The sequence below is a fragment of the Parasteatoda tepidariorum genome, chromosome 1 (assembly GCF_043381705.1).
Source record: "Parasteatoda tepidariorum isolate YZ-2023 chromosome 1, CAS_Ptep_4.0, whole genome shotgun sequence".
Taxonomy (NCBI): Eukaryota; Metazoa; Arthropoda; class Arachnida; order Araneae; family Theridiidae; genus Parasteatoda; species Parasteatoda tepidariorum.
Window position 1 is genome coordinate 87915895 of NC_092204.1, and position 20080 is coordinate 87935974.

The 20080-nt window shown below is 32.6% G+C and overlaps 1 protein-coding gene across 1 annotated transcript; it reads left to right on the forward strand.

Annotated features, from left to right (window-relative positions):
• Positions 1 to 18735: 18735 nt before the first annotated feature.
• Positions 18736 to 19614, forward strand: LOC122268993 (uncharacterized). Its single transcript, XM_043040203.1, has one exon. The coding sequence runs from the start codon at positions 18736 to 18738 to the stop codon at positions 19612 to 19614; it is 879 nt and encodes a 292-aa protein (XP_042896137.1).
• The last annotated feature ends 466 nt before the right edge of the window (positions 19615 to 20080 follow it).

Consider the following 20080-nt stretch of genomic DNA (forward strand, 5'->3'; position numbering starts at 1 on the left):
GTTTAACTTATTAACACATATCTAACCAAGCATTCGTGGGTCAGTGGTTATGATATCCAACTACTGACCCACGAAGGCTTTTTGATGGCGTGAGTTCGATCCTCAGCCTTAATTATATTTAATAAATAATATTAAAACAGATTTAAACATTAAAATAGATTTAAAGTTATTTTATTTCTAAAATTATCACATAGATGGCGCCACTAGAGTAAAAGTATGATATTATTTATGTGTTACGTAATAAGAGATGACGTCATAACTTCATAATATACAATATCTCCCCAAGTAACAAAGTTTCTAAGTGTTGCAATCCTTAAAAACTAATATTAAAAATAATAAGTGTTGCCACCCTCAAAAAACTAATAAATTAAATAATATTTTAAAAAACGAAACTAAATTAAAAACAGAAACCGAAACTAAAAATATATTAGGCTTAAGAAAAAAAAGAAATAAGCTCCCCATGACGCTGCAGACGAAGTTTCGATTTTCAGGCGGGCAGAAATAAGCAACTTCCGGTTTGTAGATGGGCAGAAATAAGCGACTTCCGGTTTGTAGATGGGCAGAAATAAGCTCCGGTTGACTTTCCATGATGACGTCACTTCCGTCCCCTATACCCCGGCTATTACTACTCTTAACTTTGTTATTTTTAAAATTATTCATAGTTTTTTTGTAAAACATTTTTTAATAATTTAATTCCAGCCAATATCTCTGAAATGTTTTCTTCACTTATTATTTCCGAAAAATCGTCCACGTTTAACAACTCTTCTTTGCATCTTTGGGATAAAAGATCTGTGAAAAGCGAAGAAACGATCGAGGGAATAATAGATGCATCATTTATATTTCACGCCATCCGAGAATGATGCATTTTTCATACCTCCGTTCTGTTGAATGAGTGATTCCCTAACACTTGTTCATTTTTCCTTTTTTTTCCCCTCTTCTCTTTATTTCTAGCTCTGCTGCATGCTTATTAGTTCTTCCTGCGGGGATGTTCGCACGCAGGAAGCTGGCAAATGCAGAGAAAAAGCTTCACTAAGTATAAATTGTGGTTTCCGGGTGTGAATTCCTTTTGTTGACATATGTCTCACCCAATAACTTTTTTTTCTTCTCTGAAGATATACTGTTGTCCATTGCACAGATTTTGTGGAAGATGGGGATAATATGGCTTCAAGACTTGTTTATGACAAATGGACCCAAACAATAGAATCCAGAGTTTCTTTACATATTTATTATAATCATTCATCTCTACATATCTATTATTATTATTCATCTCTACATATCTATTATTATCATTCATCTCTACATATTTATTATAATCCTTTATCTCTACATATCTATTATTATCATTCATCTCTACATATTATTATCATTATCATTCTTCTCAACATATCTATTATAATCATTCATCCCTACATATTTATTATAATCATTTATCTCTACATATCTATTATTATTATTCATCTCTACATATCTATTATAATCATTCATCTCTACATATCTATTATTATTATTCATCTCTACATATCTACTATTATCATTCACTTCTACATATCTAATAACATCATTCGTGGTCCTACATCTGTTATTATTGTTACAAATAAAGTAAATTGTAGAGACATAAAAATAAATAAATGTCTGATAAACTTTGGGATAAAATGATTTCAAGGCTTGTTTATGACAAATGATTCTAAACAATAGAATCTTGAGTTTCTCTACATATCTATTATTATTATTCATCTCTATATATCTACTATTATCATTCATCTCTACAAATCTATTATTACAATTTACATCCATTATTATCATTTAACTCTACGTAGCTGCTATTGTCATTCATCACTACATACCTACTAATATCATTCATCGCTACATATCTACTATTATTATTATAAATTAAGCAATTGTAAAGCCGTCAAAATAGATAAATAAGCTAGGAAATTTGAGATAAAATTATTTCAAGGTTTGTTAATGACAAATCGTTGCAAAAAAATATAATCCTGAGTTTCTCTTCACATCTACTATTACTATTCTTATCTATATATCTACTATTAATATTCTTCTATGCAAATCGACTATTACTTTCCTTCGACAAAAAAAATATTTATAATTACGATTCTTCTCTACATATTACCATTGTAAATAAAGTTATTACAGATCTACATAAAATTTATAAGTAAATGATGACCTTTATTAGTCATGGCATATATGAAATAATAATGGCTGTAACAGATAAATTCAAAACATTCATAACCGATCTCTAATTTTCCGGAATGATCGGAATAAACACTGATCCGGTTAACAAATAAATTCAGATGGAGATATACCTCACTAGTCTGTACCGAGGGACATAAGGCCTGACCCACCTCCAAAAAAAATGTTTATTTAAATAAAATTAACGTTGCAAAATTCAAAATCTAACTAGAAGAAATTATAAGCAAAAGAATGGTGGTGGTTTACAGGCAAAGGTTAAAAGAAAGCTAACGAAAAGAAGCAAAAAATTTGAAAGTTGAAAAATAAATTACAAATAATTTTAGTTCCTAAGAACAAAAAAATTAAACAACATAATTAACAAATACGAGGGTTGCTATTTATATTTCTGGCCTTGGCAACAGTAAGTGTTGTTAGGCGACCGCAGACGATTTTAATCGAAAGTTTGATATTTTTAAACATAAATTCAGCAGACGATTTACCATTATAGCTTCATTTGTGTTGTTGACAGTAAATTGAAAAGTTCTTCTCTTTCAAAAAATGGAATTGAATCGTGAACATTTTCGTGCCATTATTTTTCATAACTTTCGACGTGGATTGTCAAGACAAGAGTGCTTCGATGAACTTAATTCTTTATTCAGCGATAAAGCGCCATCCTACAGCACTGTAAAAAATTGGTATAACGAATTTAATCGTGGTCGATGTTCGATCCAGGACGAATCCCGTGCAGGTCGTCCAAAATCCGTTGTTGTGCCAGAAAAGATCGATGCTGTGCGTGAACTGATAAAGCAAGATCGTCATGTGACATACCGTGAGATAGAGGCGTCTTTGGACATTAGTATGACTAGCATCAATAAAATATTGCATGAACATTTGAGCGTAAAAAAAATTTGTTCGCGTTGGATCCCGCATAATCTGACAAACGCTCAAAAAAAGGCTCGTGTCGATTGGTGCAAGGAAATGTTGGAAAAATACGTTCAAGGTACATCAAAGGCTGTGTATAACATCTACACAGGTGACGAATCATGGATCTATGCATATGAGCCGGAAACAAAACAGCAATCAACTGTATGGGTCTTCCAAGACGAGGCAAAACCAACAAAAGTTGTTCGAGGAAGAAGCACATCGAAACAAATGATTGCCTGTTTCTTCGGCATTAACGGTCATGTGGCAACAGTGGCGTTAGAGCAACGCAGGACGGTCAATTCTGAATGGTACACGACCATTTGTTTGCCAGAAGTCATCGGAGAAATTCGAAAAAAGCAGAAGAACAGGCGAATCATTCTTCATCATGACAATGCGAGCTCTCACACATCGACTCAAACAAAGGCATTTCTGACGGAGCGAAAGATCGAACTGATGGGTCATCCGCCGTACAGCCCTGATTTGGCACCCAATGACTTCTTCTTATTCCCACACATCAAAAATAAATTACGTGGACAACGATTTTCGACCCCCGAAGAAGCGGTTGATGCATTCAAAACGCATGTTTTGGAGTTACCTCAATCGGACTGGAAAAGTGCTTTGAAAATTGGCTCAAACGCATGCAAAAGTGTATTGATCATCATGGAGAATATTTTGAAAAACAATAAAACCAATTTCGATCCTACATATTTGTTTTTTCATTATTAGGCCAGAAATATAAATAGCAACCCTCGTATAAGTACAGGACCAGGTTAAGTTATTTCATCATCTGTTTAGTGTCTAGAGCTCTAGAGTAGTCATTGGACAATTTGTTAAAACTGGTTATGGAAATATTTTTTCAAGGTTATTCCATCACATATTTTTCCCAAGCTAGACTGGAAATTATAGTAGTGCACTTTTTAGCTTATTGCAAATTGCGTCCAAGTTTAGCACACTTTCATCTGCATTAAGAATGAATACCTCTTTATAACATTCAGATTCGATTTTTTTTAATGCCCGATACAAATGATGTACCAATGTTTTCACACTACATACAATTTAAGAGTTAAGTTGTGTTTTTTTCCTCAAAACTGTAGATTTATCCCTTTTCTGTAAAAAAAACTAATATGGCTCCTTTGAACTTTCCAGACATGCTTGAAAATGCCACGGAACAAACTGAGATTAAACGAATGGTCCGTCATTGATCCGGTTGATTGGACAATTCGGTTAATAGTATCCACCAGTGTTCTATTGAAGTTTGTAGAAGCTATTTAGTTATAATTTATAACGCAAAGCACTCCCATAATAGTCAATCATAGGCTTATGGGGTCATGGAAGCTAAAGTTCCACAATTTAGTGATCAACGGCATTATAGGGGGCGATGTAAACATCAGTGCACACCCTCCACCACTCTAGAGCTAGGTGAACTATCTTTTATCGGGAATAAAAACCGTTCTTCCCTATGACAATACAGAGCCATGCAGAAGCAGAAAAAATTCCTAAAAACATTTAAAGCTCAAAAAAAAATTCAACCGTTAGCAAACAATCGAGAAATTTCAATAATATAGCAAAAATGTTCTTTTTCATCATCTACTAGAACCTTTCACTTATGTTTCTAAAATTCCAAATGATATCAAATTTTATTAAGCACTGGTCACCAAACAGCTGAAAACACTGACAATCGCTGGACTTACGTCATCTTGGATTGTGATATTAAGTGGCCACAACAGAGATGGACAAATGAAATTGAATAAGAGAAGAGGAATTGGAAATTGGAAGGTTGGTCAAACGCGGAAAAGCTCGGGAAAGGCATTTATCCAGTAGTTGTTTGCTAATGGTTGAAGATGATAATGATATACGGAAAATGCTTTATCTCTAAGCCGTCACAAAATTTTTAATTTAAAAAAAAATTCTTTTGAAAAACAGGCTTGACGCGAAGTCTTTAATTCATAGTTTTAAAGCTAAAAATCCTTGAGACGCCTGTTTTTTTTTCCTTACAAAAAACAGAATATTATTGTCACATATTCACAAAAAGCGGACCACAACAGTAAAAATCCGATTCTACGGAAATTTTAGATTCAGAAAAATTTTCTCACAAATTTACAAAATCTCCGTACAGGCCACTGGCTTTTGAGATTTTTCACCAATTTAAAATATTTTGAGTAAATATTTTCAGAAAAATACAAAAACAGGATGTTTTATAAAAAGCTTGGAATAACTATTATGAATATCAAAAAATATTGTTTAAGTCTACTCATCTAGTTTTTTCCTTGAATAAGAATTTAAAATCCAAAAGAACACAATAGAGAAAGGCTACATTAGAACATCAAAACAGATTTCCTTGCCGAATGAAACATTAAGATAGGTAATTCCTAAACATTGGAAACTGGTTTTATGTCGAGATTTTCGATAATAATTCTACAGACTTGGAAATAATTTTATTTTATGAATGAATTAAAGAAGCTGAAAATAATATGTCACTTTGGCTTCACAGTCAAAAGTAATTTAAGTCAAAAGTTCTTCAAAGTCATTTATTCAATAATGTATTCACCCTCGTTAGCAATAACCTTTCAATGTTGGATCGAAAATGAATCGAAATGGATTGAAAGAAATTAATTGATTTTCAAGACTAAGGAATGTACAATAGAAACTATTTTTTTTAAATAAAATATTGTGTGTCAAAGGTGACCAAATAATTTTCCTACACAATGAATTTAAAAAGGTACGTCCAGCTCAGTACTAGTTAATTCCTAGTACAAAATTAAAATATTATGTATTATTAGTTAACATAATCTTAACCATTTAATCTACTTGATTTATGATATGATGCTAAATTAGTTTAACTAACCAGATTAATGGTGAAAAGTTTCAGACTCCGAAAAATAAAATTTCAACAGTGGGTGCTTTTTTTTAGCAATGTTGAAAATGTTTTCGTAATTTTTGACAGCGTCTGGAATAATTTTTTGTCTTCTTTAAAAATACCAGACTTCTTTGAAGGCAGTTAGTAAAACGATTATTATATTTGCATACTCCATACCTTGTATTAAAGAAAGCTGTAAAACTACACGTTCTAGTTTTTATTTTATTATCAGGGGTCATTTTAAGAGAGATTTGCATCTGCTAACTGAGCAAATTATTTTAATTTATTAAATTATATATTGCTTTATTTATTTTTATAATATAATTAAATTATTTTATATTTTTATTATGTACTATTCCATTTTATAATTATATATTACAAATTTTTTATTTGTTTTATTTTTTAAAATAAAATAAATCCCCTTTCGAGCTATATTTTTTCGTGAAAAGAGACCATTCACAAAATTCTTGTTTTGAAAGTGTGAATTCGAAGGCATTTTAAATTCAAAGTCTTAAAATTACTACTTCTTGAAAGACGTGATTTTCGTGTTTTCATACCCCAAAAAATGTGAAAATGCGATTTTCATATATTCTCAAAAACAGAACAACGGCAATATGAATCCAACGAAAAAAAAATTGAATCCAAAATATTATGGGTAGTTTTTACACAAACTCACATAAGCACAACCTTTTACAAAAAGCCTCTGCTTTTTTTTTTTCTTTTCTTTTTCTGCGTGTGTGTGCATGTTTTTCGAAATTGCAAAATTAAAACCCCAGTTTCAAAAATTCAAACAAACTAAGAGAGGACTTTCTACACTTTCATAAAAACTAACCTTTCATAATAAACAAAAAAAATCCCGTGTTATTACAAATGCCATTGAATACCATTTATATTTAATACAAAGGCATCATTATAGAAAGCGATTATAAAAAAAGCACGATTTTAAACTCACAACAAAATCATTAGCTATCATAAAATCAGTTACATTTCACATATTATTCTCATTCGCTAAGTTCACTTTACTGCCTTGTTTGGCGAATATCTTCGTAATCTTATGAGTATCTCATAAAAAGAATGCGTAATTGCGTATACTTATTCGACACTAAACAGTTATTAAAAATTCTTCTGCTTGGACACAAAGAAAAAATACCGTTCTATAATAATTTTAGATTCAGAAAATTACAAATAGGATTTTCATAAATTCATAATATTTTACAAAAAGTCTGGACAAACTTAAACAACAAAAGACTGTACAACAGCCAAATTATTCTTACCGTATCGAAAATTACATAACTTGGTTATAAGTGGGTAATAACAGTTATTTTTTTCCGTTATAAGTAGCTCAGCCGTAGCGGGATGGCTGTTACAAAATAATTTAGTTCCAACTAGAAATATTTATCGATCAGTTTTCCAATTTATTTTGCTATCGATTGACAGATACACGTCTGTCATCAACAGACACACGTCTGTCAATCAAGTGATAGGTACCTATCACTTGATTGACTGACGTGTATCTGTTGATTGGATGATACCAATTCAATTTTTTTGAAATCCTGTGTCTACGAGATTTCATTGGTTTAATTGCATTTTGCTGCAACTGCTTCTAAGAGCTTAATTCCTAATGTTTTTTTAGCAATCATATAATTTATTGACCAAATTCATCAAACCTGTTAATTTCGTTTACTTAAGTTGAGAATTATTTAGCATTGTGAACATAAAAGAGGATCGAAAAAATGAAAAAAATCGAAAGGAAACTTATTATTAGGAAATCAAATCACAACCTTCAACTGCTATTTTATCATAAGCAATTTTAAATAACGTTTACTTTTGCAATAAATGCGATTCCGCTAAAAGTATAAAATCCCTGTTTCAAAATGCATTGACCATCTCTAGCAAAGCCATACCCAAATATGAGGCAAATTTTGTATTTTCATTTTCATTTGGTTGGAAACAAAAGGTTGACAAATTAATCATTTTTTAAACTTAGTAGGAATATTAGTGTGATAAAAGCTTGTTTTCTTAAAGAGATTAAATAAAGAATACAAAAAACTTTACAAAAATTTCATTTTATAGCTTTTACAGTAAACCTTATTTTTCCCTTTTTTTTCCCTTTTAGCTCGGTTTAGGCTCTAAAATGCAATATTTTGTTTGCGTTGAAAACTTATTGCTCAGACCAACTTACACTTTCAAAATGTTAAAGAAAGTAAATAAAAGCCTGCACAAATAAACCTTGTTTCAGTGATGGTCATAAAATCTAAAACAAGCCTTGAGACGGTGAATTTATCCTCGGTTTGAGAACGCTAATCTGGATTTGCGAATGATGATTCATCCTCGATTTTAGAAGGTTTTTATTGCCTTCTTTTGTAAACACAGATTCAGTAAGGGTTTGTTTATGCAAGGTTAATCCGAATCTCATCGAGCATAAACTAGAATAGTTAAATTTAACATTGTTTCAAGCTGGCATGGTTTATTTGCTAATCACTTGATGGACTTCGTAATAAAGGTTGTTGCTAGGCTGGGATAGCCTGGTTGGTAGGGCACTGGGCCATCGTGTAGTAAATGGTGACTGATGCACGTGATGGTCGTGTCACAAAGTCCTCCATGTTCCCATAACAAATCAAACCTCTGGGGGTACTGGTCCAGGAGTTTCCTTGTCTTCTGTATTGGTTCAAACTTACAGGGCTACGGAGTTGAACATTAGTAGTCGTAAACCCAAAATTGGGTCGGCTGTTCAACGATGGTTTCAAAAAAATAAATATTATAAAGGTTGTTGTGTGTGTGCTGATACTAAATTAACCTCAAACTACTATCTGGGTATATTAATGTATATCACATGCTCTGCAATCATTTAACAGTGACATGCTCTCAATAATCCCACCTTCTCTTTTAACTTTGGTTCAATTAGCTCTATATTTAATAGTTAATGCATAACACTTGAATTTTTTTGGTTCATATTAATAAGAAATTCATGTATTTTAGTAAAGACAAAAATAATTTTTAAGCATCTAAGTTAAAATATCACTTATATCTAAAAAAATAAATTTTGATCAAAATATATAAAATAAATTAAATATATTTTTTAATATTTTTTTCTAGCATTAAATAGTTCATTTAAGCTTGTTATAAAACTTTATCATGAGTTAAAGTTTTAAAAAAATGGCTGAGCTTTAATAAAAATTAAAAAAAGAAATAATTCCTTTTTAATAAATCTCTCCAACAAACATAGATATTTCAATATTATAATAATAGATTTATAAATAAATTGTAACTAAGTTTTTTTTTTTATCAAAATGGGTTCTTAAATAATATACTTATTTCAAACTATGATGTCATTAACTATTGTAAAATTCAATAAACCCATTTTAGGCGGGTTTACAAACAATACGAGGGTTGCTATTTATATTTCTGGCCTTGGCAACGGTAAGTGTTGCTAGGCGACCGCAGACGATTTTAATCGAAAGTTTGAAATTTTTAAACATAAATTCAGCAAACGATTTACCATTATAGCTTCATTTGTGTTGTTGACAGTAAATTGAAAAGTTCTTCTCTTTCAAAAAATGGAATTGAATCGTGAACATTTTCGTGCCATTATTTTTCATAACTTTCGACGTGGATTGTCAAGACAAGAGTGCTTCGATGAACTTAATTCTTTATTCAGCGATAAAGCGCAATCCTACAGCAATGTAAAAAATTGGTATAACGAATTTAATCGTGGTCGATGTTCGATCCAGGACGAATCCCGTGCAGGTCGTCCAAAATCCGTTGTTGTGCCAGAAAAGATCAATGCTGTGCGTGAACTGATAAAGCAAGATCGTCATGTGACATACCGTGAGATAGAGGCGTCTTTGGACATTAGTATGACTAGCATCAATAAAATATTGCATGAACATTTGAGCGTAAAAAAAATTTGTTCGCGTTAGATCCCGCATAATCTGACAAACGCTCAAAAAAAAAGCTCGTGTCGATTGGTGCAAGGAAATGTTGGAAAAATACGTTCAAGGTACATCAAAGACTGTGTATAACATCTACACAGGTGACGAATCATGGATCTATGCATATGAGCCGGAAACAAAACAGCAATCAACTGTATGGGTCTTCCAAGACGAGGCAAAACCAACAAAAGTTGTTCGAGGAAGCAGCACATCGAAGCAAATGATTGCCTGTTTCCTCGGTATTAACAGTCATGTGGCAACAGTGGCGTTAGAGCAACGCAGGACGGTCAATTCTGAATGGTGCACGGCCATTTGTTTACCAGAAGTCTTCGGAGAAATTCGAAAAAAGTAGAAGAGCAGACGAATCATTCTTCATCATGACAATGCGAGCTCTCACACATCGACTCAAACAAAGGCATTTCTGACGGAGCGAAAGATCGAACTGATGGGTCATCCGCCGTACAGCCCTGATTTGACACCCAATGACTTCTTCTTATTCCCACACATCAAAAATAAATTACGTGGACAACGATTTTCGACCCCCGAAGAAGCGGTTGATGCATTCAAAACGCATGTTTTGGAGTTACCTCAATCGGACTGGAAAAAGTGCTTTGAAAATTGGTTCAAACGCATGCAAAAGTGTATTGATCGTCATGGAGAATATTTTGAAAAACAATAAAACCAATTTCGATCCTACATATTTGTTTTTTCATTATTAGGCCAGAAATATAAATAGCAACCCTCGTAGCTTCTCAAATTATTTTTACGGAATGAGTCACTCTCTAAATTAAATAAAATACAATATGCTTGGAACAACTTCTAATAAGATTTGAAAGTATTAAAGAGCAAACTAATCAATTACCTATTTTTCTGTAGATCTTAAGGGCTTCTGCTAATGAACAAACCATACCAAACATATTTGAAGGTCATCCTGGTTTGTTTAACGTCTGCTTTGATCTGTGTATGTTTTCCTCAGAACTGGATAATAATTACGATCTATTTAAGGAAACGTCGTAGGAGTGTATTTACAAATCTCAAGAGATTGTTCCTCACAATGAATTCTGTGGAGCTCTGTAGAAATAAAATAAGGAATCGATTTAATAGAACTAGCGTAATTCATTCCATTTATTGTAAAATTGAACTGTTTTAAGTTGGGTTTTTTTTCTCTTTTAAAGCCTTTAAAATGAATAAATATTGTAATGAAAAAAATGCGATAAAAACTTAAAATCTATGTATTTCAAGCAAACAAAAAGTAAGGAGATAATTTTTATTTTTGTCGAACGTAAAACAAAAAATGAAGACGCATTACTTTCGAAAGGAGGGAGGATTTCGGTGGTGATAGAAGTAATAGAACAAAATTGATGCGCACTTCAACTTTTCATTTTAGGCGTGAGAAAAATAAAATTATTTCTTCCGCTTTCTTCTAATTGAAAAACGCCGTCCTTAAATCTTTTGTTTTGTTCTTTATAATTTGCGTATTTTAGTTTTAATATGATGGAACATTTTCTGAATTTCAAACGATCATGAAATAGAAGGAAAAACTTTGATGGCGCATTTAGAAAATGTATGTAACTTTTACCATCCAGGCCAGAGAAGGAATAGTGAATTTTCGGCGATAATTTTCTTTAATTTTATTTTTCAATTTTAATCTATTTTCAAACTTGGGTTTTTAATTAAATCAAGTGCATTTGTTGTATTTAGCACAAATTTATACTATTAGTGTGCTTTTAATTTAAGTGCACTCACTGTATTTTAATGCAAACTAACGACAGTCAATATATTGCTATCTAAAAATAATGAGTTTTAACACAATTAAAATTAACTCACTCATAATCCATAATATTTTAACTTAAATGCTATTGAAATTCCTATTAAGTAAACAAAAAGACATTATATTTTTAAGGGTTCCAAATTTCATTTCACTCAATTTCAAAGAACACTTCCTTAAGTTTATTCTAAATTTGAGAATTGGTTTAAAAATCTAAAAATGCAAACTAATATTTTTGATCTATTTTAGACACACACCGTTCCAATCTTAAAAACATAATTCATGAAGCAAAAAATATTTTTTTTCCAAATTTTTTAATAAAACTGTATTTAATTTTTAAAAAATTATAATTACTCAACGGTTTTCTGAAACAGCGTTTCTCTAATTCCCTATAATGTCATTTTTATACATTTTACGTTTTTCTAACGAAAGAAAAAGAATTTCCATGTAATTAAGCTTAAAATTTATTTCTGTAAATTAAAAAGTACTGAAATAATAAAGCACTGTATATTTTTATCCTAATTAAACTTCTCGTTTCAGATATTTTTTCGTTATTCCGATAACCAAAATAATCTGATTAATATATTTTTAATACATTATTATACTTTGCTTGCTGATAAGATTAAAATATATTTCTACCATATTTCCCCCCCCCCTCATTTTCATGATAATTATCCTCCAGAGTTTCTAATTTACGAACATTAACTGCATTTTCTTTTATTTAAATTGCAGGCCTTTCTCAAAATGAAAATGAGCTTTTCGGTGTATATAACCATAAATAAGCATAAAAAAGAAACAAATTACTTTTCTCAATTTTTACATACATAAATAGAATCTGCGAGAGCTAAAATGGAGCTGTTCGCTGAAATGCAGATTTTTCTTAAAGAGAAAATTAATCAAAAATTGATTGAAATTGTTTATAATGCCAGATGTGCTTGACGTATTTCAATATTTGACTCAGCTCAAATATTGTTCAACGAAATGAATTATTCTTTCTAACTTTTAAAATAATTACCATTTTTATAGAAAAAAAATAATTTAAAAACTCTTATTAAATTTGCATTTTTCGCTTTTTTGATCAAAGTATTCGTTTCACAGAAAAAATTAAATTATTGAATATTGATTGTTAAAGGTCTTTAAAATACTAGCAAGGAAACTTTACCGTATTTTGCTAGTTATATTTTATTTACTTATGTATCTACTAGGAACGCACCGTAACCCCTGATTGCTTCGCTCACCAACCCCTCCGATTAATAAAATACTTTTTTTTTTTTTTATCTTTCGGAATACATGATTATTATATCAAAAACTAAATAGCGTTCAATATCTCCATAGTAAGTAATATTGTATCAACAAATAATAAAATGCACAAACTAATATTTTTTAACACAAATTTTGTTTCACAAATTTAGTTCCTATTCTATATTGGGGTAAAATTTAAACATAATCATTTTGTTCCGTTACCCTGACAACTTCATTTACAATTTTATTTTCTAAACTCTTATTATCATTTTAATAGCTACACTGAGAAAAAGTATGGTCAAAACTACCAGAATATGGTAAAATTTACAGTGTTTCTGGCTCTATGAGAATACAAAAAAGCACTGTAATATTTACCTTAGCGTTTTGATAATAATTTTGGTAAAATTTATAATAAATTTTGCAAATGTGGTAAAATTTGGTGCTTTTATCATGGTTTCCTAGAACATGGCACAAAACCATATTATTCAGTTAAATTTACTTTTCAATTTCATATTTTTAATGAATGTGTGGTAATGGGAAATGGTAAGGGCAATTTTGAAAACTATAATTTCCGTTAAACATTTACCATGTGAATGGAAAAACTTCCAAATGAATGGTTTAAAAACAGTATATTTTGGTTTCATTACCAGAATTCTGGTCTTTTTTAACCCGAAATTTCTTTACCGATATTGTACGGTAATTTTACCAGAATTTTGCTTCTCCATGTACAAAAAGTTACTAAATGTTTCTTCAGCAAAAGTAAGAGTGAGGAAATATTACTTCTTTACAATTTTGTTTGTTATTTTCATTGCATATATTTCTTGGATACAGTTTTAAGCAAAACTTATATACAACGCTTTCAATGTTTAATAATAGTGAAACGGATAATCAATGAGTTTAGGTAGACAATTATTTTTTAGCCTCTAGTTTGGAATAATAATTAAAATCAAAAATTTAATAATAGCAGAGTTTATTAAGAAAGTATAATAAATAAATACTTCTGGTAAAAATCCCTTAAACTAAGGGTAAGAGGCATTCTATAGATAAACAACAATTTCATGATGATTGCAACAAAAGTAGTCTGGATATTTATGTGAGAAATCATGATCACATCCTGTTTTTTTTTTTGGTGGATCAGCAATAATTTATTGGATTTCTTCCTCGATAATATAAATTACTTTCTGTTACCTCCAAACAAGTTTATGCTCGCAAAAAGGGTGGAACTAAAAAATTATTATTTAAAGTAGATGAAAGATGCTGTATGAGAGGAAATGTTTCGTTTTTAACTACTTTATCTTTTATTTTACGGGATTGAGTGCGCAAAATGATAGATAGAATAACCTAATAACTTTTGATCTAATGATCGGATTACCATGCACTAAAATACAACCTTAATGGTCCGAAAGACTATATATGCTTAGATTCAGCATTTAATTAATTAGTTTAAATATCCCAATTGATTAGTGCAGACAATATTTTGAGCCAATAAATCAGTCCCTTCTCGGATTAAACGATGTTTTAGACACATTCGGATTCTTAATCATCAAAATATTTGGACTAGCCGAAATCTGGAAAATATGGTTACAATAGTTTGGTCAAGAAAATGGTCAAAAGTTTGAATCCCATTAATATTAATGTCAATTTTTGAGAAGTTCGCCTTTTAAAAGACGTTTAGTAATTAAATTGTAATTTCGGAGATCTATTCGACCTATCTTTTTAAAATAGTGCATTCTTGTTTTATTTAAACTTTCGTAGTTTCAAATTGAGAAGAATATAAATATCTTACAATTTATACAGTTTTCAAAGATCCGTAAATTAAATAATATTAAAAGAAATAAAGCTTAGAAAGATCAAATTCTTACATGGAACTATCTTTGGATAAACCAATTTTTCTGATTCACTATAAATTTTTTTACAGATTCGGTCAAATACGCAAAAAATTAAATTAAAATGAAGGTGTCTGAATTTTCGACTGTTTTCCTGAGAATACTTTCAGGACCATATTATACAGATTGCGGCTACCCCCTAACTCTTTCCTCTTCGTAACTTAAATTATCAGTTGCGCATATTAAACAGCATATTTAAGTTAAACTATCAAACTTATAAGACTGCATTTTAGAACATAAAAATCCGATCAGCAGATTTTTATTTCGCGCTCTAGAGTCTCAATTATTAAATTATTCCCATTATCCTTCCAAAAAAAAATGAATTAAAAAATTATCAACTTCAGGGTGACTCCAATTTATATTTAAACTATAAAAATTATCTAAACGTAACGAATCTCTGTTAAGGGAGACGGAACTGAAAACATCAAAATAAGTTTAATTGCTTGCTGAAGTTTGAAGGTGCTTCTAATAATTACCTTTTCACTTGTTTATGTTTACAGAAATCAGACAAGTTTTAATGTTTACATTAATTCCATCCTCTGTATTAATTTACTACATTTTAAAAGAGTTCTCGTTCCGTTCAAGCTTAAATAATAATTTGCAATGGAAATGCTTTTATAAAACAAACAACATAAAGATTGTTATATAAAAACTCCAAATCAATATTTTTTAAGTATTATGAAAATATCAATTAACTTTGTTTTCCCAGATCAGGGCCTACTATTACCAATTAACCATCATCAGTCCGATAACTAAAATAACACACTATAATGCCAATCTCTATGATGAACGCCTCCACATCTTGACCCACTCTTATGACTCCACAGACATGTTGACTCTACAGATCATTGTGGTCTTCAATGATCTTGTTTACTTAAATGGGTAAGTAACTACTTCAATCATTTAAATTGTTAACCTAAATAGTCCTCTCAACAACAATAATTTAATTAACTAGTTTCATTAATAAGTTAATTAGTATTAAGCAAAATTAATACTACTATTACATAGTTTACTATTGCTGGCAATTTAATCCTGATCAATTGCAATCCCTTATTATTACATCATTTTACCTTAATTGCCCCATTAGCTAGATAATCATTTTCAACTCTTAATTGACTAAGGTCAGTCACTCATACCAGCTTCTCCATAATAATTAATGTCCCATCAATAATCCTCCAAAGCACTAAATAGCACACAAGTTCATCCAGTCCCAAAATCTGCATTAAGCTACTTGCAAACCCATAAAAACCAAACACTACAAATTCACTCTAGTTTTACATCATGGCAAACAACACACAAAAAATGCACAATAAGTCCATCACATGCATACAAATAAACCTAAACAACTGCAGAGCAGCAACTGCTCTCTCAGCCAGGTTCATACAGGACAACAACATAGAAATAGCTTTTCTACAGGACCCATATAAACAAAACAACCGTCTACATGGCTATCCTAATCAATGGCAAACGTACCACTCTAAAAATAAGGAGGCATGGCTGGTAATCACAAAATGCATACCACTCAATTTTCTTCCGAACACCCAAACAGCTGTCTTTGCTAATATAACAACACAATCAGGCAATCTTGTCATTGGCTCGCAGTATGTTAGACCCCACGCAGACCTGTCCGCAGCACTGGATGAGTGGAAAGATCAAATAATCGGCTATCCCCTGGTTCTATGTGCAGATCTCAACGCCAGGTCCACACAGTGGGGCTACAAACATACAGACAGTAGAGGCGACATCCTAATCGATCATATGATCCAACACGACCTGATCAGGCTAAACACACACAGTAACCTTTCTACCTTTTATACAAGCAATGCACAAGGCAACCCGGACTTTACTATTGGTAACCGCGAGGGTGCAACTTTAGTCAATGACTGGTTCATAAGTGACGAACATACTGCGAGTGACCATAGATATATCATTTTCAACGTAAACCGAGAAACTATTCAACCAACAACCAACAGACTTAAAACAAACTTCGGTAACCATAAGAAATTCACACGACTAATTAAAAACAATGCATACAGTCTCAACAAGGAATGCGAAGCAGCTGCAACAGCAACAGAACTAGATAATTACACCAAACAACTAATAAATAATGTTACCAAAATCTCAAAGCAGATCTACAAGCTAAAAACTTCCAAGGCTCCAACCAAGCCAGCATGGTTTAATAGCAAGCTAAAAATCGATAGGAACCGACTAAGAGCTTTATGTAAGAGATACAACAACTGTCAGGACCCCACACTAAAAGTACAAATAAAACTGGAACTAAGCAAAAGCAAAGCAAATTACAAAAAACAAATCAACAAAGCAAAAGAGCACTCATGGAAGACATTCTGCAATACTCAAACAAATAACTACGGGGCTGCGTTTAAAATGGCCCATAATAAACTCTTCAAGCCAACCGACCTTAAATTACATATTCCTAATATTAGTCAACCAACCAAACAAGAGGCAATGACCTTCCTCACAAAACATCACTTCCCTGACAAAGACGCAAACATATCAGACCAGCCTCCTCGAATACAAAACAACACTAACACAGAACCCAGGGTCGAGCAAAACGAGGTAAAGGATGCTTTATTCGCATTCAAAACAACAAAAGCCCCAGGTCCGGACGGGCTGGACTTCATGATCTGGAGAAGGGTCTTTGATGCCGACCCAACAATCTTAACTAACTGGGTCAATAAATGTCTGGTGCTTAACCATTTTCCGAACAACATCAAATCAGCAACAGTAGTTTATTTCGCAAAACCAAGCAAAGATCTAACACAACCAGATGCCTACAGGCCCATATGTCTTCTACCAACAATAGGGAAACTCTTGGAAAAAATTATTTATCAGAGACTGATCCATCACCTGGAAAAAAACAACAAACTCAGCGACTGCCAATTTGGCTTCAGAGAAGGCAGATCGACTGAGTCGGCTCTAAAAACTGTAATTAGCGAGGCCAAAACAGCCAAAAAGAATAAAAATTGTAAACGGCAATACTATAAATCTCTAATATCGGTCGACATCAAGGGCGCCTTTGACTCCATACAGTGGACACACATAATACACAGATTAAATTCTATAAACTGTCCGACTCAGCTCACAAACATAATCAACAGCTACCTCTCACACAGGTCAGTTGAGTTCAACGGTGGTACCGATATAACTAAAATCGATATCTACAAGGGTTGTCCACAGGGCTCCTGCCTAGGACCCCTACTATGGCTTATCATTGCGGATATCTTTTTACAACAGTTCAAACACGACCATGTTAAAACACAAGCTTTTGTAGATGACTACAGCTTCATTGTCTCAGGCAAAACAAGGAAACACCTAGAATCAAATGCTAATGAGGCAATGACACAATTCAGCAACTTTTGTAAGGCACAAAGCCTAAAGCTGTCAATTAACAAGTGCAACTACATCACTTTTAATAATCCTTTCAAGCAGAGACAACCAATAATCAAAATAGACGGTAACGCAATAAAACCAGTAAATCACATCAAATACCTAGGTATAGTATTGGATCATCATCTAAACTACATAGAACACATTAAATCACTAAGAACAAGAGCCACAACACTGCACAACAATCTCATAAAACTAGCCCCAAGGACCTGGGGCATTAATACTAAAATGCTCAAGCATTGGTACAAGACTGTAGCATAAAAGGCCTTTACGTACGCTGCAGCAGCTTGGGGTACGGAATTAAATAAAACCGCGATCAAAGAACTGCACGAGGTGCAGTGGCCCCTACTAGTCAGAATAACAAGATCATTCAAAACAGCACCCACACCAGGTCTGAATGTTCTGGCAGGTTTACCGCCATTGCACCTGCAAATCCAAAGAGAAGCACTACTAGCTAACACACTAAGATTCAATCAAGAAAACACACAATACAATAAAGCGGGTGATTATCAACAAAAGATAAAAACACATATGGTCCACCCGGCCCATAACCTACCAACAAGTACTAGTACTAGCAAAACAACGACGGTACAAATCTACACCGATGGCTCCAAAGCAGACAATGGCGTGGGAGCTGCATTCTGTATTTACCACAACAACCAACATACAGATACATACAAATTTACGTTAAAACAAGAAAACACAGTGTTTCAAGCAGAGGTTTTAGCCATCAAAGAAGCCATCAATTGGTTAGAGACACACAGCTGCAAAGATGCAACAATTTTCACAGACAGTCTGGCTAGTATACACGCTATTAGAAAAACGAAACAAAAAGACCCACACGTGGCAACAACACAAAGACAACTAGAACACCTAGTCAGAAAATGCAACACACAAATACACTGGGTGGCAGCGCACACAGGTAACATAGGCAATGAAGCTGCGGATTTAGCGGCTAAAGACGCAGCAGCAGGTCACGGGATTCCCAGCGGTGTTCTGCTTCCACCATCGAGCCTGAGAAATAAACTTAAAAACATCACACAAAAACTTTGGCTAGCATACTGGGACGAAAATGAAAAAGGCTATACAACAAAATCATATTATCCTAAAGTAGACACAGACCGACTCATAGGCCATCCAGCAGCAATACAATTCCTTACAGGACATAGCTTCTTCCCCTCATTCTTACACAGGATGCAGCGAATAAACACAGACACAAGCCCATGCGATGACACAGGTACCCCAAGTCACTACCTACATGACTGCCCACTAACTGAATCATACCACCTCAAAAAACCCAATGAACAAGGCAGAACGATATTTGCAGACAGTTTCAAAAACAAGCATATTATGCAAAAACTAATAAATATTCTAGCCATAACCAGAAACATCACAGACAATATGTCATAAACCTTATAATAACTTTGTAAAAATACTGGCAGCAAATACAATGTTGAGGTGTCAGGGCTCCAGGCAAACCATTGCTGCAGCATAAAAACACACTCTGGCCCCACCCCTGACCAGCAAGCATTTGGCAGGCAGTCAGTCAACACAAGCTGTTGTCCGTGAGGCAAATAAAATTTAAAAAAAAAAAAAAAACTCAAGCTTGATCCACACAAACAAGAGATGGCTTAACTGTCTATAAACGCACACACAATAAAAAACAGTAATATATATCATGATCCGCCAAAACACTGCCTCAACTACTACTCATAAGAAAAATAGGTAAAACACGTAACACAACATAAACAAAACATACATACCACACAAGCCTCACACTGACCCTGCTCCCAGCCCCTGGGGACAGACAGTGAGTCCGGAGCTTTTCAGCTACCCGTGATGGCCATTTATGTTAAATGTTTAAAAAAAAAAAAAA